The sequence below is a fragment of the Pituophis catenifer genome, unplaced genomic scaffold (genome assembly GCF_029215685.1).
Source record: "Pituophis catenifer annectens isolate HBS135680 unplaced genomic scaffold, rPitCat1.0.hap2 SCAF_3, whole genome shotgun sequence".
NCBI classification, from domain to species: domain Eukaryota; kingdom Metazoa; phylum Chordata; class Lepidosauria; order Squamata; family Colubridae; genus Pituophis; species Pituophis catenifer.
In genome coordinates this window covers 112869572-112892409 of record NW_027256883.1, presented here as the reverse complement: position 1 = coordinate 112892409, position 22838 = coordinate 112869572, and the positions used below count along the sequence as shown (strand labels likewise).

The window sequence follows — 22838 nt, the reverse complement described above, 5'->3', positions numbered from 1 at the left end:
TGAACATGAAGCAATACAGGCTGACACAAACACCTCCCAAATTCCAACTGTGGGTTGTGCAGAGGTGCGCTCCTGCATGCGCACTATGGGTTCAGGCTTCCTAATGGGAAATGGGGGAAGGCAAGGCACATACAAGCAGGGAATGTTAAAATTTGCTGATGTATAAAAGGAACACGTATGCAACTGTCCCTGAATAACAGACACATACGTTCACTCTTATGCAGTGCCAGAGTAGTCTGCTCAAGCTGTAAGTCCAACCCTGAATTCTGTTGTGCTAATTGTTAGTTGAGAAGATTCTGTGCATAGTTTCAGCGTTCCGACGGGACCTTTGCGAGTTGACACATAGACTGTTTAGCATTAAATCAGTTTAATTGGACCTTCGTGTGTGGACCTGGTCTTTCCATCAGACACCTTGTTGTCAAATTTTTGCCATTTCATCCCTGGTCATAAATTAATTATTCATGTCATCATGTGACAGCTTTTACATCGTCACTTTTACTGCATAATCTTTTTTTCATTGAATGACCTCTCATTTTCTTGATGCTTATAAAGTGGCCTTGTTGCAGTCTCCAAATGCTTTGGTTTTTCTTAAGGGAGTAGATTATTTTATGCAACAGATAGTAATGTACTCAGCCCCTAGATCCTATTGCAACTTCCCCAGGATCAAAACCAGATTTACTTTGCGATTGCTCGTACGTAGTGGGCTCTCAGCTCCTTATAACTGATTCATGGTGGATATGAATTTCTGACTGACTGAAAAGTTGTCTGACTTTTAAAACGCATCCGTGCGGTGTGTGCCTCCCTTTACACTGCATGCGGAGGGATTGTAGATGAGAATAACCACGATTTGAGTGAAAGTTCCCCTTTTAGAGATTGGGCCCTATGCAAGGCCAGACCCATATTGGTGGTCTCCCCCAGATACCTTATGGATACAGTTGATTTCTGGTGGGAGCCTAATTTGCAAGGGATCTTGGCCTCTTGGCACAATTGCATCTGAATAGGAAATTTGTTTAGGTGGCTCCTTTGTTTGATTGTTAATTTACATGTTATTCAAAGTAAATAAATCTGATATGATAAATCAGATATGTTTACGTGTCTGTGTGTGTTTTTCGCAAAGTATCAGGCAATGGCCCAGGGGCCAGATAAATGGCTCTTTGAGAATCCAAACACAACGAACAAACCAGTTAACGAGGAGATTTCAGGCTTTATTAAGTACCTGTAGAACAGGGATGTCAAACTGGCGGCCTTCAGGCCGTATGCCCCATGCACAGGCCATGCCCACACCAGCTCCCCAAAGGTAAAAAATGTCACGGAACGTCACGTGATAGCAACGTGCTGTAGAAGGCAAATTAAATAGACGAAAGCATCAAGTCTTAGAAGTCATTTCGCTTCTCAACCAAGAAGGTTCTTCAGGTCTGATTGGATGGTGGGAATGGAAGGATTGATATTCCTTGCAGACAGCTGGGCATTTGTATTCTTTTAGAGAGTTGTTGAGGCCACTTGGAGGTTTGCTTGGTCCTCAGGGTCACCTGAGTAGTGCAAATGGGTGGGGAGCCTTTTTCGACCTGCTGAAAGGGTTCCTGCAGTCTGCACTTTTTCTGGAACTCCCTTCATACTCCTGCACCATCAAGTCCAATGATGGCTCTTTTGCTGCTGGGAACCCCATTTCAAGCAATGGTGATGCTCTGAGGCCCTGGGCGTACAGCCCCACACAACAGACAAGACCGTGGTCCATAACTGTCGGACGGGCATGGAAGTCTGACACGTTTCCTGATAAGGCATCCCCTTCCTTCCACATAGGCTGCATTGTTATGCTAGCAATGCTGCACTCAGGGGAGCACTTCTGATTTTGGTTGATTCCTTTTCACCTTCAAAGCTTCCAGCTTTCACATCTGGCTTTTCGATGAGAGCGGCATGTGGTTTCCTATATGATTTTATACACGTAGGTCAGTTGACTCCAAACAAACAAAATGATCAACGGTGAAGACCCATTTGAAATGGTCCAAAAGAGTAGCGCACATGCCGAAACTTCTCCTGTAAGAATCAGGTGAAAACACGGCATTTCTCTCAAAAGGAGGGCTGCAGATGTTCCCGGATTCCAGCCTCGGAGAGAAGGCCCATGAGCTGGGAATTTCTACCCCCAAAATACTGGAGGCCCACAGATTCTCCACCAGAGATGATACAGTATTCACAGTGCTTCTCATCAAGATGCTTCAGAAATCCTTACCACAGCCATGACGAGTAAATCTGTCTTGTTCTTTTCCTAAATGTGCTGACCTAGGCTATCATGGCTTGTTTAAGATATCTGTTGAGTTCATGGGGAAGCTATTTCCAGACCTTCTGATCCGTGAACTAACCTCTTAGTTACAGAATGATATCTCATTTTGTTTATGTCTAGGTAGGGCAAATTCACATGGGCTGTGGACCAGTAATATGTATTTTTAGGAAAAATGCTTCCTCTTCATACATCGCACATAGAAACAGAGGCGTGCATCTAAAATTGTTGTCATTGCTGACTGATCTAATTTCTAAACTAATGCTTAAATGCATTTCTTCAGCTAGCTCCTTGGTGACAGCTTTTCTGATATCTCACTTGGCTTGAGATTTCTTGATAGGCTATCAGGGAAGACTATTTAACTTTGATGGTTATCTTCCTGAATCATCCAGCTCTCACTGGCATAATTCCTAGTTCACAAGGATCTCTTTGTTTTAGTGAGTTGTTGGTACAGGTGACACAGCCTGTATGGCATATGCAATCTTGGTCTATCCTTTCTTTGTCCGTGCTCTACGGTTGTCTATCCATTCTTGGCATTTTGGCATAAATCATGCTTGTCGTTTGGCCCTTCTTTCCTTTTCTTCCTCCATATCAATCGCTTCTTCTTTCCTTTTTCCTTCCACTCTCTTTCTTTTCTCCTCCCACCCAACTTAAGGCAGCGTCTAGATAATCGCTATTGTTGATGACAAGCGTTCATTGGTTATGAAGCTCCTGCTGTAATACCAACGTCCATTAGGAAAACAGTATGCCACTCACTCCAAAAAGGCCCAAGAAGTTTTGGAAAACCAAAACAATAAATACTTGCTGATAGGTTTCCAGTTTGTACATTTGGTCATCTTGATCCCAGTAACCCTAGAAGCAGCAGAAATGAGAGACAAGTCTGTACCAAGATGGGATGGGATGGGAGGTTTCAGGCTCTTCCCCATGGAGGTGATTTAAAACTATCTCAAGCTACTCATTCACATATTGCACGATTTCTTCAGGACGTTTTCTATGCATTCCAAGAGCCATTCTTTCTGGCTTCTTCCGGGGATTCTCGTCTGAGGTTTTTCAGAGATGGTTGTAGCCATGCTTGCATATCTGTTTTGGATGCACTAGGACCATTCTTTCTGAACTTGCTAAAGATGCTTGAAGCCATCCATCCACCCATAAGTTTCTTTCAGAGCAAGCAGGTTCTACCCAAATCACCCTCTCCTTCCTCTTTACCATGCTTGTTTTTGATTCCTTAGAGTATTTGAGATCCTGGATGCCCTTAATAGATGCTTCGGGACATTCCCGAGTACCTAGATGGGGTGCTTCAGGTCCTTCCCCTTTGAAGCTATTTACAGATATTTCAAGCCATTTTTGGCATCTTGCTTGTATGTTTCAGGACCTTTTCCAAGTTTTTCAGGGATCGTTGAAGCCATTTTTCCAGTTGCGGTATGGGTTCTTCAGAAAATAAAAAGCTTTCTAAGGATCCTTGAAGCCATTGTAAACTATTTTCCACGGGTCCTTCGGAACATTGCTTCTTGAGGTTTGCTATTGATTTTTCAAACCATCTCTTCCTCAGAGTTCTTTTAATCTCTACCGTGGACTTCTGTAGATCCTGAACGCCTTTCATAGAGGCTTCAAGCCATTCCCGAGTACCTAGGCGTCCTTCCTCCTCAAGATTCTTTATAGATATTTCAAGTCATTTTTTGGCATCTTGTTTAGATACTTTAGGACCTTCGTCTTGCAGGTTTTTTAAGGATTGTCGAAGCCATTTTTCAAGAACTGGTCTAGGTTCTCCAGAAAGTGACAGGCTTTCTAAGGATCCTTGAAGCCATTCTAATCTATTCACCAGAGATCCTTCAGGACATTGCTTCTTGAGGTTCTCTATTGATTTTTCCAGCCATCCCTTTTTTCTGGCTCGACTTGGATTTTTGTAGATGTTGAATGCCTATAATAGATGCTTCAAGCCATCCCTGCACATCTAAATCGCAGGTTTCTGGCCCTTCTTCTTGGAGATGATTTATCGATGTTTCTAGCCAACCATTCACATCCCCCCTGGATGCCTCAGCACATTCCTTCGGGAGGTTGGTGGTGGATGCTTTAAGCCATTCGGGCAGGGTGTACAGTTCAGAGGAATCCTCTTTCAGGATTTTCAGCGATTGCTGAAGCCACCTCAGTATATTTTGCCCGGGTTCCTTAGATGTTCTGATTTTAAGGCTGTCTACTGAAGCCTTAAGCCATTTCTTATTTAATTGATATCTCAAATTGATTTGAGGCTTCGTTTTGTCTTGAGCTTCTGTCTTGTTTTCGGTAATGTCTGCCCTTGTTTGGCAGAGACTCACAGAGCCTCCTTTGCTCTCTCTGCTGCTGGGTCTCTGCTCCATCTGGTCTCGGTCCATCATTAAGGGGCAGCGGCCCTTCCTCAGTTGTGTCTCTCTAGAAAAAGCCAGAAGGTTAGATGTGAATCTGGACCAACAACAAAGCATTCTTAATTAAAAAAGGATGGGAACTGCTTTGATGTCAGGAAACTCTCACTCTTGTGTCTAAAGTGTGTAGAAGTGTATGAATATTGTTGGGCAGCGGGGGTTGGAGGTTAAAAGATCTCTCCTATACATATCTTCCCATTCACTTCCATGAGATTAACTCCTAGATTTGTATATGTAAAAGTATAATGAGCCATAATTCATTAATTTCTTTCTGAAGTAAGGAGATGTTCAGGTTTTCCCAAGCTTTCTAAGATAAGGGGAACCTAATGTGAAATTCTGGAACAGGAAATTCATGGTGGCTATCTAAAAATTTCTCACCTCCACAGTCTTATTTCGTACTCTCGGCAGAGCTCCTCTTTCTCGTCGGTCAACTCAATATTTTTGAAGGTCAGGACCTCTGTTTTCATTTCGAGCTCTTTGTTTTCTATCGCTAGCTTTGCTATTACTGCTCTTTTTCTGTAAATTATGAGGACAAGAGATATTAGCCCTCTTCATTTTTTACTTGAATTACTAAGCATACCTACATTCTTAATTATTTTTGCAATCCATTATACCTATTGCTCTTCTCTTATTCAGTTATACATACATATAAAAGAATGGAACATTTCTTTCATCCGGTATATCTGGCTTAAGGGCTCTAATAAATAAATTTGAATTGGAAAGAAAAAATCAAGTTCGATCTAAACATTTCTCACCTATAAAATTCTTCTTTAAGGTCATTATTTTCCCGTAGGAGCTCTGCATTTTCTCCAGCATATTTTTTAAGCTTGCAGCTGAGACTCTCATTTTCTCGTCTGAGTTTGTCCAGCTGCCCAGGCTCATCTGAACTCTTTTCCCTGTAAAATATCACGAGCAGAGTGAAATTAGCCCCCTTAGGTTTTTTTTATTTGAATCATAATACTCGTTTAACATTAAAACTAACTGAAATAGCTGAGAAAGGAAGAGGAAGTCAGGGTTACTAGCTCACCTGCTCAGCTTTTCTTCATACTCTTTGCAGAGTATGAAGAGTTCCTCTTTTTCTTTGGCCAGTTGCAGATTTTTATTCGTAAGCTCCTGAATTTTTAATTCCAGCTCCTCTTTCTCTGTCAGGAGTTTTGACATTTCCATTGTCTTTCTGCAAATTATGAAGATCGGAGAGAAATTAGCTCCCTTTGTAAAAGAATGAGCTTTTTTACTTGAATGATCACTCCTTTTCTTCAATTAAAACACATTAAAAATACCTTCATGGGTGGGTGCGTGCGTGCGTGCGCTTTCGTGCGCCACGTTTGTGTGTGTACGTCAATGCACAGGAAATAATGCTTTGACCATTTATTTTTCTTTTTTTCTAAATATGTTCCATGAAAGGCACAAACAAATTCAAAATGATTTTCAGAAGCAAAGTAAAGTTATGGATGTAGGATATGGGGAAAGTTCTCACTGCTCACAAATGCCTAACTGTCGACATATTTCAACAAGTTGGTCTCTCAGAGATAGTAGTACCTTGTTTATGAGGGAGCGTATATTAATTGTATCAATACCCTTGTTATCTCGTGCTCCGCCGGACCTTGTTTATGAGGGAGCGTAACAAGGGTATTAATAAACCCTCAAGATAATAAACAGCAAAGTGTTACTAAACTCTTTTCAGAAGTCATTCTGTAGTGTAGAGGATACCTAAAATGTTTGTGCACCACATAAAGGTATGGCGTATGCCATGACTTACGCATAACTCTGGTTCCTCGCTCTCTTCAGATCTACTTCCAGTCTTTCGGTTTTGGTGTGAACAATCTAGAGAAACAAAAGTACATCACAAGTCAGGAATATATTTCCATATCAGCCCACTCCCTACCCCCACCCCCACTACCCCATCACTCACACTGGGCTTCTTCCCCTCTTATTACGACGTGAATTATTTAATCCACGCTCAAAAGATTCCTCACATGCTAGATGGCTTACCTGATGGGAACGCATCCTTAAATTTAAATCCTGGTCCAGCTGCATCCTAATATTTTCTGGACGCCTGGAAACCTAGCAATTCCGTGAAGAATGAAAAACATAAAATGAATTGTAGATGTTTGCTTGATAATTTTCTTCCTTACGAAAATTTCTTCAAGGAGATACATTTCATGATCATGAGAAGAATTACATGAATTTGTTTTCCATTAATTCTCTGTGATGTCAGTGTAAAGAGGATATTACTTTAAAGTTCCTCTTTAGGAAAAGAGTCAGGGGTGTAGACAAGCATATTTGTGCATATTAAAATCATGCATTCCAAGATGAGCACACACATGTGCAACTCCCAATTTATTGCTGTAGATGTTCAATACAGGCAATAAAGAGTATTCCGGCTGGGATAAAAAAAGAAAGACCTAGTTTTAGTTAATTTGTTTAGGAAACGTAAAAGACAGTGGTTCAAACCAAATATGAATCATCTAAATTTTATGTTACTATTGTATAGGGCCAAAGAAAGTAGCTAATGTGGCAAGGAAGGAACGAACCAAGAATTAGCACAAACTCTGATAATTGCCATTCTTTATTAGAAATTACAAATAAACTAGTTTGTATTGAATAGGGGTGTGTGTGTGTGGATCTCATATATGTAATGGAAATAGAAAGCGAACATGTACACTATCTAAAATATGTTGCACATGCATTATTAACAATTACCTCAGCACGTCTCCGTTCTTCTGTGGTAGATGACAGAAGAGGAAGTCTGGATGTTTCTTCCTGCCATGACAAAATACCCCATTTACAAAAACAAACAAATTGACAGCCACTATTTTTTCTAACAACAGCTCTATGTGACTTGGGTTGTTGTTAAAGATAGTTTCAGCTTCAAATCTGCGGTGCCAACTGTATTTCTGTCATCTAAAGTTTGCACCCCGGCCTGGAAGATTTTGATGTTTGTCCACAACTGGAGCAGCTTCTTGGATGAGAATCTAAACATCTTCAAGGAAAACAAAAAAGAAAGTCCTGCTTCCTCTTGAAAAATTCCCATTCCTATTCTTGGGAATAGGAATGGGACAGATAGGGAGTCCTTCTACTATATCCCCAAACAGCCCTTTCATTTTAAGTGCAGAGAAAACGAAAAGTACTCCTGCTAAAAGTCATGTAAAACCTCCATTAGCAACTTGGCCTATTAAATATGTTAAATCAATACTTACAATGACCTAAGATAGCTCTGCAAGTTCATTGATTCATTCATCCAACTTATTTGGCTGCCCAAGTTGCAATAGAGACTCTGGGTCTCTCTCTTTGCTTTCCTTCCACTTGTTTGTGTTTGATTCTCAGGGACTGACCGACCGACCTATTTACCTACCCACCTACTACCCACCTACCGACCGACCGACCGACCGACCGACCGACCTAACTATTCAAATTTCTATACGTTTTATCACACTTGAGAATAGCATTTACTGCGACAGCCTATGAACAAATGTTTTTTCTTACCTCTTTTTGGAGACGTTTCATGGTTTCTCTTAATCTTCTCAACAAATGGTTTTCCATCGCAAAATCAGTGATGGAAACTAGAAGGTAAGGTAATAGGTGAGAATGCAGAATAGCTTTAACATTTTTATTTCAAAAATTGGAATGTAGATCTTGAGACACAATGTCTACAATAGCACATCATTTTTAAATTATATTTGCCCTCCAGGTCCTCTAATCTGATCCTTTAGGACAGGGCTGTGTCAAGCTCCCAGCCCGTGGGCTGGATGGGTCACATCCTGGCCACAGCCACACCCGGTTTAGTGAAGGAGAAAAAAAGTCCAGATATGTCACGTGATGCCGCCGTGACGACGTGACTTAAAGACAGAGCTGTAGCCAAATGCAGCTTCCTCAAGAGTGCCTTTTAAACTCTGGGAATGATGCAGGAAAAGGCCATCTCCCATCTGCCTAATAGTTTAGTCTCCAAAGAGCAGTGGAGCTTCTTGTTTTCTCCCGCAGACTTCAACGTCTGCTGAAACGCATTCTCTTCACATTCTCTTCGGTAGTCAGGCTCTAAGTGCTTGAAAAGGCAACTCCCTTTGCCTCCCCTAATAACTGAGGGAAACACAGTCCAATCTTCCTGGATAGCACCTGGTCGCCCATCCCTCTCCAGGACTTTTCACTTTCCATATTATAACAAGAAACATCAACACTAACTTTGTTTTCAAAATGTAAATCCTACTATGTAGGAGATACAACCATGGACCTGCTAAACTACTGTATCTAGAATGATCTATATAACTGGCCGTGTTATAATATTCCCCATGAAAAGTCTTTTAATTTAAGGAACTTTTTTCCTTTCAAACCACAACAGACGCTAACAATTTCTAGAGGTAAAATTTTTGATTTAGCGCGTGAGAAAAGTGTTCACTTTTTCCCCAAATGCCAATCTGCAAAGGTAGCCCAACAAGTTGCTTTCTCACAGTTTAGGCGGTACTACTTTTTGTGAGATTGATTGCGATCACAACTGCATCAATAAAATTTGCAATAGTGATGAGAGCTTCATATGAAAAACAAGCTCATTGTTTTGCGGCCACCAACAAATAGCAGAGGTCTTCTTGGTATTCTATTTAAAATGGGGATTAGCAACAAAATTTTACAAGGTGCCAAGCAAACAAGTCATCAAGGCTTGGTGCTATGGGGTGATGACATCTCAGTGGTTTCTCTCGAAGTGTGAACTGTGACACGCTGGGTCCTCCTTCCGGAGGTGTGTCCTTACCAGGATCCTCAGCTCCTCGACGCTTCAGCACCTCAGCACTTCAGCACCTCCGCACTTCAGCTCCTCGACGCTTCAGCACCTCAGCACTTCAGCACTTCCGCACCTCAGCTCCTCAGAACCTCAGCACTTCAGCACCTCCGCACTTCAGCACTTCAGCACCTCAGAACGTCCGCACTTCAGCACCTCAGCACTTAGCTCCTCAACACCTCCGCACTTCAGCACCTCCGCACTTCAGCTCTCGACGCTTCAGCACCTCAGCGCTTCAGCACTTCCGCACCTCAGCTCCTCAGAACCTCAGCACTTCAGCACCTCCGCACTTCAGCACTTCAGCACCTCAGAACGTCCGCACTTCAGCACCTCAGCACTTAGCTCCTCAACACCTCCGCACTTCAGCACCTCCGCACTTCAGCTCCTCGACGCTTCAGCACCTCAGCGCTTCAGCACTTCCGCACCTCAGCTCCTCAGAACCTCAGCACTTCAGCACCTCCGCACTTCAGCACTTCAGCACCTCAGAACCTCAGCACTTCAGCACCTCAGCACTTAGCTCCTCAACTCCTCCGCACTTCAGCACCTCAGCACTTCAGCACCTCCGCACTTCAGCTCCTCAGCACTTCAGCACCTCCGCACGTCAGCACCTCCGCACCTCAGCTCCTCAGCGCTTCAGCGCCTCAGCGCTTCAGCACCTCAGAACCTCAGCACTTCAGCACCTCCGCACTTCAGCACTTCAGCACCTCAGAACCTCAGCACTTCAGCACCTCAGCACTTAGCTCCTCAACACCTCCGCACTTCAGCACCTCAGCACTTCAGCACCTCCGCACTTCAGCTCCTCAGCACTTCAGCACCTCCGCACGTCAGCACCTCCGCACCTCAGCTCCTCAGCGCTTCAGCGCCTCAGCGCTTCAGCACCTCAGAACCTCAGCACTTCAGCACCTCTGCACTTCAGCACTTCAGCACCTCAGAATGTCCGCCCTTCAGCACCTCCGCACTTCAGCACCTTAGCTCCTCAACACCTCCGCAATTCAGCACCTCAGCTCCTCCGCAACTCAGCACCTCAACTCCTCAACACCTCAGCACAAGGATTGGGATCCTGGATATATATATATGTAGCAGTCAAAGTCATCACAATCAGTGTTTCATGACACGGTCTACTATGTCTTAATCTTTTATTTAGCTGTGGATAGATGCTAGAGGTGCAACTTGTATGCCCCACAGTGTCATGGCAGATAGCGGATACCCCCTCCTATGCCCCCTCGTGCTCAAATCAATCAATGGCTGTCCACTATCGTGTGGTATTGGAGCTTGGGCTACAACCCCATTGAAACATTCTTTCGCTTTTTACTAATTTCAGAACAACCCCAAAAATGCTTGGCTGTTTATCAGGCTTGAGTTTAGGGGTGCTTCTACTATGTCCATTATACCAAATGCCCTTTGCTTCTGGAGTGCGATGGAGTGGAACCATTACAGGGCACGAAACCATCTCAGTGGGTGGGGTCCTTTCTGCAACAATGACTATCTTGAGGTCGCACCATTTCAACAAGTGTCCATCTACTAAATGACCACTCACAAATGATTCCAAAAACTCTAATCATTTCTCAATTTCTAGCATGTGTCTGCTTTGTTTCATCCCTCTGGTGAATTACCATCCAACTTTACCATCCTATTTTGCCTGTGGAGAAATCCTTGGGACACATCTGTGCCAGGAACACAACACTGGTTAATTTTCTCAAGTGGCAGATTGCCCATGTCAAGGGTGGAACAGATTTATGTGACTCTCTTGATTCTTGGAACAGTTCAGCTGTGGGCAAGGTGGCTGAGGGAGGGTCGTCCTGTCTCCTCTCTTGTCTGTGGGGAGGCCTTTTAACTCTAACACGACGACATGTCGAGAGAGTTACTGATTAGTCTCGTAAAGAGAATTTTAAAGGGAAAGGAAATTACTGTCTCCAGAAGAACCTGAGAGAGAGTCCATCTTGCCTCTGGTGCTTCAGAAGACAGAATCAAAAGATGGAAGGGTTTCAGCTGGACATTAGGAGAACATTCTAAAGCGAAGGGAGAGAAGATTAGAGAATTGACAGCCATCAATTTTTCCTCCCAACTGTGGACATCAAAGCCCCCACTTTATCGACCCCATTGGGTCTGAAAAAGACAGTTAAGCTCTAGGCAGCTTCAGAAGAACATTGGCTCTCCTTGGAGATCTTAAGCTAAGTCTAAGAAATTTTAGAATGGTTCCACAAGGACAAATGTAAGTAAACCACCAAAGTTGAGAGTTCAGATCAATTGTGATGCAGCAGTCAAGGTATTAGATGAGGAACAAGGAGCCTCTCGGTTCAAGTCCAACCATAGACGTTCCTGGGTGACTTCCTCACACTTTCTCATCCCTTTATCTCACACGGTTAATGGATGGAGGGAAAGAGGAACAAAAACTCTCCGGTACCATGAGCTCCTGAACATGAAGCAATACAGGCTGACACAAACACCTCCCAAATTCCAACTGTGGGTTGTGCAGAGGTGCGCTCCTGCATGCGCACTATGGGTTCAGGCTTCCTAATGGGAAATGGGGGAAGGCAAGGCACATACAAGCAGGGAATGTTAAAATTTGCTGATGTATAAAAGGAACACGTATGCAACTGTCCCTGAATAACAGACACATACGTTCACTCTTATGCAGTGCCAGAGTAGTCTGCTCAAGCTGTAAGTCCAACCCTGAATTCTGTTGTGCTAATTGTTAGTTGAGAAGATTCTGTGCATAGTTTCAGCGTTCCGACGGGACCTTTGCGAGTTGACACATAGACTGTTTAGCATTAAATCAGTTTAATTGGACCTTCGTGTGTGGACCTGGTCTTTCCATCAGACACCTTGTTGTCAAATTTTTGCCATTTCATCCCTGGTCATAAATTAATTATTCATGTCATCATGTGACAGCTTTTACATCGTCACTTTTACTGCATAATCTTTTTTTCATTGAATGACCTCTCATTTTCTTGATGCTTATAAAGTGGCCTTGTTGCAGTCTCCAAATGCTTTGGTTTTTCTTAAGGGAGTAGATTATTTTATGCAACAGATAGTAATGTACTCAGCCCCTAGATCCTATTGCAACTTCCCCAGGATCAAAACCAGATTTACTTTGCGATTGCTCGTACGTAGTGGGCTCTCAGCTCCTTGTAACTGATTCATGGTGGATATGAATTTCTGACTGACTGAAAAGTTGTCTGACTTTTAAAACACATCCGTGCGGTGTGTGCCTCCCTTTACACTGCATGCGGAGGGATTGTAGATGAGAATAACCACGATTTGAGTGAAAGTTCCCCTTTTAGAGATTGGGCCCTATGCAAGGCCAGACCCATATTGGTGGTCTCCCCCAGATACCTTATGGATACAGTTGATTTCTGGTGGGAGCCTAATTTGCAAGGGATCTTGGCCTCTTGGCACAATTGCATCTGAATAGGAAATTTGTTTAGGTGGCTCCTTTGTTTGATTGTTAATTTACATGTTATTCAAAGTAAATAAATCTGATATGATAAATCAGATATGTTTACGTGTCTGTGTGTGTTTTTCGCAAAGTATCAGGCAATGGCCCAGGGGCCAGATAAATGGCTCTTTGAGAATCCAAACACAACGAACAAACCAGTTAACGAGGAGATTTCAGGCTTTATTAAGTACCTGTAGAACAGGGATGTCAAACTGGCGGCCTTCAGGCCGTATGCCCCATGCACAGGCCATGCCCACACCAGCTCCCCAAAGGTAAAAAATGTCACGGAACGTCACGTGATAGCAACGTGCTGTAGAAGGCAAATTAAATAGACGAAAGCATCAAGTCTTAGAAGTCATTTCGCTTCTCAACCAAGAAGGTTCTTCAGGTCTGATTGGATGGTGGGAATGGAAGGATTGATATTCCTTGCAGACAGCTGGGCATTTGTATTCTTTTAGAGAGTTGTTGAGGCCACTTGGAGGTTTGCTTGGTCCTCAGGGTCACCTGAGTAGTGCAAATGGGTGGGGAGCCTTTTTCGACCTGCTGAAAGGGTTCCTGCAGTCTGCACTTTTTCTGGAACTCCCTTCATACTCCTGCACCATCAAGTCCAATGATGGCTCTTTTGCTGCTGGGAACCCCATTTCAAGCAATGGTGATGCTCTGAGGCCCTGGGCGTACAGCCCCACACAACAGACAAGACCGTGGTCCATAACTGTCGGACGGGCATGGAAGTCTGACACGTTTCCTGATAAGGCATCCCCTTCCTTCCACATAGGCTGCATTGTTATGCTAGCAATGCTGCACTCAGGGGAGCACTTCTGATTTTGGTTGATTCCTTTTCACCTTCAAAGCTTCCAGCTTTCACATCTGGCTTTTCGATGAGAGCGGCATGTGGTTTCCTATATGATTTTATACACGTAGGTCAGTTGACTCCAAACAAACAAAATGATCAACGGTGAAGACCCATTTGAAATGGTCCAAAAGAGTAGCGCACATGCCGAAACTTCTCCTGTAAGAATCAGGTGAAAACACGGCATTTCTCTCAAAAGGAGGGCTGCAGATGTTCCCGGATTCCAGCCTCGGAGAGAAGGCCCATGAGCTGGGAATTTCTACCCCCAAAATACTGGAGGCCCACAGATTCTCCACCAGAGATGATACAGTATTCACAGTGCTTCTCATCAAGATGCTTCAGAAATCCTTACCACAGCCATGACGAGTAAATCTGTCTTGTTCTTTTCCTAAATGTGCTGACCTAGGCTATCATGGCTTGTTTAAGATATCTGTTGAGTTCATGGGGAAGCTATTTCCAGACCTTCTGATCCGTGAACTAACCTCTTAGTTACAGAATGATATCTCATTTTGTTTATGTCTAGGTAGGGCAAATTCACATGGGCTGTGGACCAGTAATATGTATTTTTAGGAAAAATGCTTCCTCTTCATACATCGCACATAGAAACAGAGGCGTGCATCTAAAATTGTTGTCATTGCTGACTGATCTAATTTCTAAACTAATGCTTAAATGCATTTCTTCAGCTAGCTCCTTGGTGACAGCTTTTCTGATATCTCACTTGGCTTGAGATTTCTTGATAGGCTATCAGGGAAGACTATTTAACTTTGATGGTTATCTTCCTGAATCATCCAGCTCTCACTGGCATAATTCCTAGTTCACAAGGATCTCTTTGTTTTAGTGAGTTGTTGGTACAGGTGACACAGCCTGTATGGCATATGCAATCTTGGTCTATCCTTTCTTTGTCCGTGCTCTACGGTTGTCTATCCATTCTTGGCATTTTGGCATAAATCATGCTTGTCGTTTGGCCCTTCTTTCCTTTTCTTCCTCCATATCAATCGCTTCTTCTTTCCTTTTTCCTTCCACTCTCTTTCTTTTCTCCTCCCACCCAACTTAAGGCAGCGTCTAGATAATCGCTATTGTTGATGACAAGCGTTCATTGGTTATGAAGCTCCTGCTGTAATACCAACGTCCATTAGGAAAACAGTATGCCACTCACTCCAAAAAGGCCCAAGAAGTTTTGGAAAACCAAAACAATAAATACTTGCTGATAGGTTTCCAGTTTGTACATTTGGTCATCTTGATCCCAGTAACCCTAGAAGCAGCAGAAATGAGAGACAAGTCTGTACCAAGATGGGATGGGATGGGAGGTTTCAGGCTCTTCCCCATTGAGGTGATTTAAAACTATCTCAAGCTACTCATTCACATATTGCACGATTTCTTCAGGACGTTTTCTATGCATTCCAAGAGCCATTCTTTCTGGCTTCTTCCGGGGATTCTCGTCTGAGGTTTTTCAGAGATGGTTGTAGCCATGCTTGCATATCTGTTTTGGATGCACTAGGACCATTCTTTCTGAACTTGCTAAAGATGCTTGAAGCCATCCATCCACCCATAAGTTTCTTTCAGAGCAAGCAGGTTCTACCCAAATCACCCTCTCCTTCCTCTTTACCATGCTTGTTTTTGATTCCTTAGAGTATTTGAGATCCTGGATGCCCTTAATAGATGCTTCGGGACATTCCCGAGTACCTAGATGGGGTGCTTCAGGTCCTTCCCCTTTGAAGCTATTTACAGATATTTCAAGCCATTTTTGGCATCTTGCTTGTATGTTTCAGGACCTTTTCCAAGTTTTTCAGGGATCGTTGAAGCCATTTTTCCAGTTGCGGTATGGGTTCTTCAGAAAATAAAAAGCTTTCTAAGGATCCTTGAAGCCATTGTAAACTATTTTCCACGGGTCCTTCGGAACATTGCTTCTTGAGGTTTGCTATTGATTTTTCAAACCATCTCTTCCTCAGAGTTCTTTTAATCTCTACCGTGGACTTCTGTAGATCCTGAACGCCTTTCATAGAGGCTTCAAGCCATTCCCGAGTACCTAGGCGTCCTTCCTCCTCAAGATTCTTTATAGATATTTCAAGTCATTTTTTGGCATCTTGTTTAGATACTTTAGGACCTTCGTCTTGCAGGTTTTTTAAGGATTGTCGAAGCCATTTTTCAAGAACTGGTCTAGGTTCTCCAGAAAGTGACAGGCTTTCTAAGGATCCTTGAAGCCATTCTAATCTATTCACCAGAGATCCTTCAGGACATTGCTTCTTGAGGTTCTCTATTGATTTTTCCAGCCATCCCTTTTTTCTGGCTCGACTTGGATTTTTGTAGATGTTGAATGCCTATAATAGATGCTTCAAGCCATCCCTGCACATCTAAATCGCAGGTTTCTGGCCCTTCTTCTTGGAGATGATTTATCGATGTTTCTAGCCAACCATTCACATCCCCCCTGGATGCCTCAGCACATTCCTTCGGGAGGTTGGTGGTGGATGCTTTAAGCCATTCGGGCAGGGTGTACAGTTCAGAGGAATCCTCTTTCAGGATTTTCAGCGATTGCTGAAGCCACCTCAGTATATTTTGCCCGGGTTCCTTAGATGTTCTGATTTTAAGGCTGTCTACTGAAGCCTTAAGCCATTTCTTATTTAATTGATATCTCAAATTGATTTGAGGCTTCGTTTTGTCTTGAGCTTCTGTCTTGTTTTCGGTAATGTCTGCCCTTGTTTGGCAGAGACTCACAGAGCCTCCTTTGCTCTCTCTGCTGCTGGGTCTCTGCTCCATCTGGTCTCGGTCCATCATTAAGGGGCAGCGGCCCTTCCTCAGTTGTGTCTCTCTAGAAAAAGCCAGAAGGTTAGATGTGAATCTGGACCAACAACAAAGCATTCTTAATTAAAAAAGGATGGGAACTGCTTTGATGTCAGGAAACTCTCACTCTTGTGTCTAAAGTGTGTAGAAGTGTATGAATATTGTTGGGCAGCGGGGGTTGGAGGTTAAAAGATCTCTCCTATACATATCTTCCCATTCACTTCCATGAGATTAACTCCTAGATTTGTATATGTAAAAGTATAATGAGCCATAATTCATTAATTTCTTTCTGAAGTAAGGAGATGTTCAGGTTTTCCCAAGCTTTCTAAGATAAGGGGAACCTAATGTGAAATTCTGGAACAGGAAATTCATGGTGGCTATCTAAAAATTTCTCACCTCCACAGTCTTATTTCGTACTCTCGGCAGAGCTCCTCTTTCTCGTCGGTCAACTCAATATTTTTGAAGGTCAGGACCTCTGTTTTCATTTCGAGCTCTTTGTTTTCTATCGCTAGCTTTGCTATTACTGCTCTTTTTCTGTAAATTATGAGGACAAGAGATATTAGCCCTCTTCATTTTTTACTTGAATTACTAAGCATACCTACATTCTTAATTATTTTTGCAATCCATTATACCTATTGCTCTTCTCTTATTCAGTTATACATACATATAAAAGAATGGAACATTTCTTTCATCCGGTATATCTGGCTTAAGGGCTCTAATAAATAAATTTGAATTGGAAAGAAAAAATCAAGTTCGATCTAAACATTTCTCACCTATAAAATTCTTCTTTAAGGTCATTATTTTCCCGTAGGAGCTCTGCATTTTCTCCAGCATATTTTTTAAGCTTGCAGCTGAGACTCTCATTTTCTCGTCTGAGTTTGTCCAGCTGCCCAGGCTCATCTGAACTCTTTTCCCTGTAAAATATCACGAGCAGAGTGAAATTAGCCCCCTTAGGTTTTTTTTATTTGAATCATAATACTCGTTTAACATTAAAACTAACTGAAATAGCTGAGAAAGGAAGAGGAAGTCAGGGTTACTAGCTCACCTGCTCAGCTTTTCTTCATACTCTTTGCAGAGTATGAAGAGTTCCTCTTTTTCTTTGGCCAGTTGCAGATTTTTATTCGTAAGCTCCTGAATTTTTAATTCCAGCTCCTCTTTCTCTGTCAGGAGTTTTGACATTTCCATTGTCTTTCTGCAAATTATGAAGATCGGAGAGAAATTAGCTCCCTTTGTAAAAGAATGAGCTTTTTTACTTGAATGATCACTCCTTTTCTTCAATTAAAACACATTAAAAATACCTTCATGGGTGGGTGCGTGCGTGCGTGCGCTTTCGTGCGCCACGTTTGTGTGTGTACGTCAATGCACAGGAAATAATGCTTTGACCATTTATTTTTCTTTTTTTCTAAATATGTTCCATGAAAGGCACAAACAAATTCAAAATGATTTTCAGAAGCAAAGTAAAGTTATGGATGTAGGATATGGGGAAAGTTCTCACTGCTCACAAATGCCTAACTGTCGACATATTTCAACAAGTTGGTCTCTCAGAGATAGTAGTACCTTGTTTATGAGGGAGCGTATATTAATTGTATCAATACCCTTGTTATCTCGTGCTCCGCCGGACCTTGTTTATGAGGGAGCGTAACAAGGGTATTAATAAACCCTCAAGATAATAAACAGCAAAGTGTTACTAAACTCTTTTCAGAAGTCATTCTGTAGTGTAGAGGATACCTAAAATGTTTGTGCACCACATAAAGGTATGGCGTATGCCATGACTTACGCATAACTCTGGTTCCTCGCTCTCTTCAGATCTACTTCCAGTCTTTCGGTTTTGGTGTGAACAATCTAGAGAAACAAAAGTACATCACAAGTCAGGAATATATTTCCATATCAGCCCACTCCCTACCCCCACCCCCACTACCCCATCACTCACACTGGGCTTCTTCCCCTCTTATTACGACGTGAATTATTTAATCCACGCTCAAAAGATTCCTCACATGCTAGATGGCTTACCTGATGGGAACGCATCCTTAAATTTAAATCCTGGTCCAGCTGCATCCTAATATTTTCTGGACGCCTGGAAACCTAGCAATTCCGTGAAGAATGAAAAACATAAAATGAATTGTAGATGTTTGCTTGATAATTTTCTTCCTTACGAAAATTTCTTCAAGGAGATACATTTCATGATCATGAGAAGAATTACATGAATTTGTTTTCCATTAATTCTCTGTGATGTCAGTGTAAAGAGGATATTACTTTAAAGTTCCTCTTTAGGAAAAGAGTCAGGGGTGTAGACAAGCATATTTGTGCATATTAAAATCATGCATTCCAAGATGAGCACACACATGTGCAACTCCCAATTTATTGCTGTAGATGTTCAATACAGGCAATAAAGAGTATTCCGGCTGGGATAAAAAAAGAAAGACCTAGTTTTAGTTAATTTGTTTAGGAAACGTAAAAGACAGTGGTTCAAACCAAATATGAATCATCTAAATTTTATGTTACTATTGTATAGGGCCAAAGAAAGTAGCTAATGTGGCAAGGAAGGAACGAACCAAGAATTAGCACAAACTCTGATAATTGCCATTCTTTATTAGAAATTACAAATAAACTAGTTTGTATTGAATAGGGGTGTGTGTGTGTGGATCTCATATATGTAATGGAAATAGAAAGCGAACATGTACACTATCTAAAATATGTTGCACATGCATTATTAACAATTACCTCAGCACGTCTCCGTTCTTCTGTGGTAGATGACAGAAGAGGAAGTCTGGATGTTTCTTCCTGCCATGACAAAATACCCCATTTACAAAAACAAACAAATTGACAGCCACTATTTTTTCTAACAACAGCTCTATGTGACTTGGGTTGTTGTTAAAGATAGTTTCAGCTTCAAATCTGCGGTGCCAACTGTATTTCTGTCATCTAAAGTTTGCACCCCGGCCTGGAAGATTTTGATGTTTGTCCACAACTGGAGCAGCTTCTTGGATGAGAATCTAAACATCTTCAAGGAAAACAAAAAAGAAAGTCCTGCTTCCTCTTGAAAAATTCCCATTCCTATTCTTGGGAATAGGAATGGGACAGATAGGGAGTCCTTCTACTATATCCCCAAACAGCCCTTTCATTTTAAGTGCAGAGAAAACGAAAAGTACTCCTGCTAAAAGTCATGTAAAACCTCCATTAGCAACTTGGCCTATTAAATATGTTAAATCAATACTTACAATGACCTAAGATAGCTCTGCAAGTTCATTGATTCATTCATCCAACTTATTTGGCTGCCCAAGTTGCAATAGAGACTCTGGGTCTCTCTCTTTGCTTTCCTTCCACTTGTTTGTGTTTGATTCTCAGGGACTGACCGACCGACCTATTTACCTACCCACCTACTACCCACCTACCGACCGACCGACCGACCGACCGACCGACCTAACTATTCAAATTTCTATACGTTTTATCACACTTGAGAATAGCATTTACTGCGACAGCCTATGAACAAATGTTTTTTCTTACCTCTTTTTGGAGACGTTTCATGGTTTCTCTTAATCTTCTCAACAAATGGTTTTCCATCGCAAAATCAGTGATGGAAACTAGAAGGTAAGGTAATAGGTGAGAATGCAGAATAGCTTTAACATTTTTATTTCAAAAATTGGAATGTAGATCTTGAGACACAATGTCTACAATAGCACATCATTTTTAAATTATATTTGCCCTCCAGGTCCTCTAATCTGATCCTTTAGGACAGGGCTGTGTCAAGCTCCCAGCCCGTGGGCTGGATGGGTCACATCCTGGCCACAGCCACACCCGGTTTAGTGAAGGAGAAAAAAAGTCCAGATATGTCACGTGATGCCGCCGTGACGACGTGACTTAAAGACAGAGCTGTAGCCAAATGCAGCTTCCTCAAGAGTGCCTTTTAAACTCTGGGAATGATGCAGGAAAAGGCCATCTCCCATCTGCCTAATAGTTTAGTCTCCAAAGAGCAGTGGAGCTTCTTGTTTTCTCCCGCAGACTTCAACGTCTGCTGAAACGCATTCTCTTCACATTCTCTTCGGTAGTCAGGCTCTAAGTGCTTGAAAAGGCAACTCCCTTTGCCTCCCCTAATAACTGAGGGAAACACAGTCCAATCTTCCTGGATAGCACCTGGTCGCCCATCCCTCTCCAGGACTTTTCACTTTCCATATTATAACAAGAAACATCAACACTAACTTTGTTTTCAAAATGTAAATCCTACTATGTAGGAGATACAACCATGGACCTGCTAAACTACTGTATCTAGAATGATCTATATAACTGGCCGTGTTATAATATTCCCCATGAAAAGTCTTTTAATTTAAGGAACTTTTTTCCTTTCAAACCACAACAGACGCTAACAATTTCTAGAGGTAAAATTTTTGATTTAGCGCGTGAGAAAAGTGTTCACTTTTTCCCCAAATGCCAATCTGCAAAGGTAGCCCAACAAGTTGCTTTCTCACAGTTTAGGCGGTACTACTTTTTGTGAGATTGATTGCGATCACAACTGCATCAATAAAATTTGCAATAGTGATGAGAGCTTCATATGAAAAACAAGCTCATTGTTTTGCGGCCACCAACAAATAGCAGAGGTCTTCTTGGTATTCTATTTAAAATGGGGATTAGCAACAAAATTTTACAAGGTGCCAAGCAAACAAGTCATCAAGGCTTGGTGCTATGGGGTGATGACATCTCAGTGGTTTCTCTCGAAGTGTGAACTGTGACACGCTGGGTCCTCCTTCCGGAGGTGTGTCCTTACCAGGATCCTCAGCTCCTCGACGCTTCAGCACCTCAGCACTTCAGCACCTCCGCACTTCAGCTCCTCGACGCTTCAGCACCTCAGCACTTCAGCACTTCCGCACCTCAGCTCCTCAGAACCTCAGCACTTCAGCACCTCCGCACTTCAGCACTTCAGCACCTCAGAACGTCCGCACTTCAGCACCTCAGCACTTAGCTCCTCAACACCTCCGCACTTCAGCACCTCCGCACTTCAGCTCCTCGACGCTTCAGCACCTCAGCGCTTCAGCACTTCCGCACCTCAGCTCCTCAGAACCTCAGCACTTCAGCACCTCCGCACTTCAGCACTTCAGCACCTCAGAACGTCCGCACTTCAGCACCTCAGCACTTAGCTCCTCAACACCTCCGCACTTCAGCACCTCCGCACTTCAGCTCCTCGACGCTTCAGCACCTCAGCGCTTCAGCACTTCCGCACCTCAGCTCCTCAGAACCTCAGCACTTCAGCACCTCCGCACTTCAGCACTTCAGCACCTCAGAACCTCAGCACTTCAGCACCTCAGCACTTAGCTCCTCAACTCCTCCGCACTTCAGCACCTCAGCACTTCAGCACCTCCGCACTTCAGCTCCTCAGCACTTCAGCACCTCCGCACGTCAGCACCTCCGCACCTCAGCTCCTCAGCGCTTCAGCGCCTCAGCGCTTCAGCACCTCAGAACCTCAGCACTTCAGCACCTCCGCACTTCAGCACTTCAGCACCTCAGAACCTCAGCACTTCAGCACCTCAGCACTTAGCTCCTCAACACCTCCGCACTTCAGCACCTCAGCACTTCAGCACCTCCGCACTTCAGCTCCTCAGCACTTCAGCACCTCCGCACGTCAGCACCTCCGCACCTCAGCTCCTCAGCGCTTCAGCGCCTCAGCGCTTCAGCACCTCAGAACCTCAGCACTTCAGCACCTCTGCACTTCAGCACTTCAGCACCTCAGAACGTCCGCACTTCAGCACCTCCGCACTTCAGCACCTTAGCTCCTCAACACCTCCGCAATTCAGCACCTCAGCTCCTCCGCAACTCAGCACCTCAACTCCTCAACACCTCAGCACAAGGATTGGGATCCTGGATATATATATATGTAGCAGTCAAAGTCATCACAATCAGTGTTTCATGACACGGTCTACTATGTCTTAATCTTTTATTTAGCTGTGGATAGATGCTAGAGGTGCAACTTGTATGCCCCACAGTGTCATGGCAGATAGCGGATACCCCCTCCTATGCCCCCTCGTGCTCAAATCAATCAATGGCTGTCCACTATCGTGTGGTATTGGAGCTTGGGCTACAACCCCATTGAAACATTCTTTCGCTTTTTACTAATTTCAGAACAACCCCAAAAATGCTTGGCTGTTTATCAGGCTTGAGTTTAGGGGTGCTTCTACTATGTCCATTATACCAAATGCCCTTTGCTTCTGGAGTGCGATGGAGTGGAACCATTACAGGGCACGAAACCATCTCAGTGGGTGGGGTCCTTTCTGCAACAATGACTATCTTGAGGTCGCACCATTTCAACAAGTGTCCATCTACTAAATGACCACTCACAAATGATT

The 22838-nt window shown here is 43.1% G+C and overlaps 1 protein-coding gene across 1 annotated transcript in view; it reads right to left on the bottom strand.

Moving 5' to 3' along the window:
• LOC139315026 (golgin subfamily A member 4-like) overlaps positions 1-22838 on the bottom strand; it is a 122392-nt gene that overhangs the window by 43099 nt on the left and 56455 nt on the right. Inside the window, exons 37-50 of the mRNA XM_070941048.1 lie at positions 18517-18588; positions 18284-18348; positions 17552-17698; positions 17280-17420; positions 16903-17040; positions 16441-16534; positions 14930-14980; positions 6664-6735; positions 6431-6495; positions 5699-5845; positions 5427-5567; positions 5050-5187; positions 4588-4681; positions 3077-3127 (exon numbers count right to left, since the gene is read on the bottom strand). Of these exons, the coding sequence (XP_070797149.1) occupies positions 3077-3127; positions 4588-4681; positions 5050-5187; positions 5427-5567; positions 5699-5845; positions 6431-6495; positions 6664-6735; positions 14930-14980; positions 16441-16534; positions 16903-17040; positions 17280-17420; positions 17552-17698; positions 18284-18348; positions 18517-18588 (1416 nt within the window). The remainder of the gene's footprint in view (positions 1-3076; positions 3128-4587; positions 4682-5049; positions 5188-5426; positions 5568-5698; positions 5846-6430; positions 6496-6663; positions 6736-14929; positions 14981-16440; positions 16535-16902; positions 17041-17279; positions 17421-17551; positions 17699-18283; positions 18349-18516; positions 18589-22838) is intronic.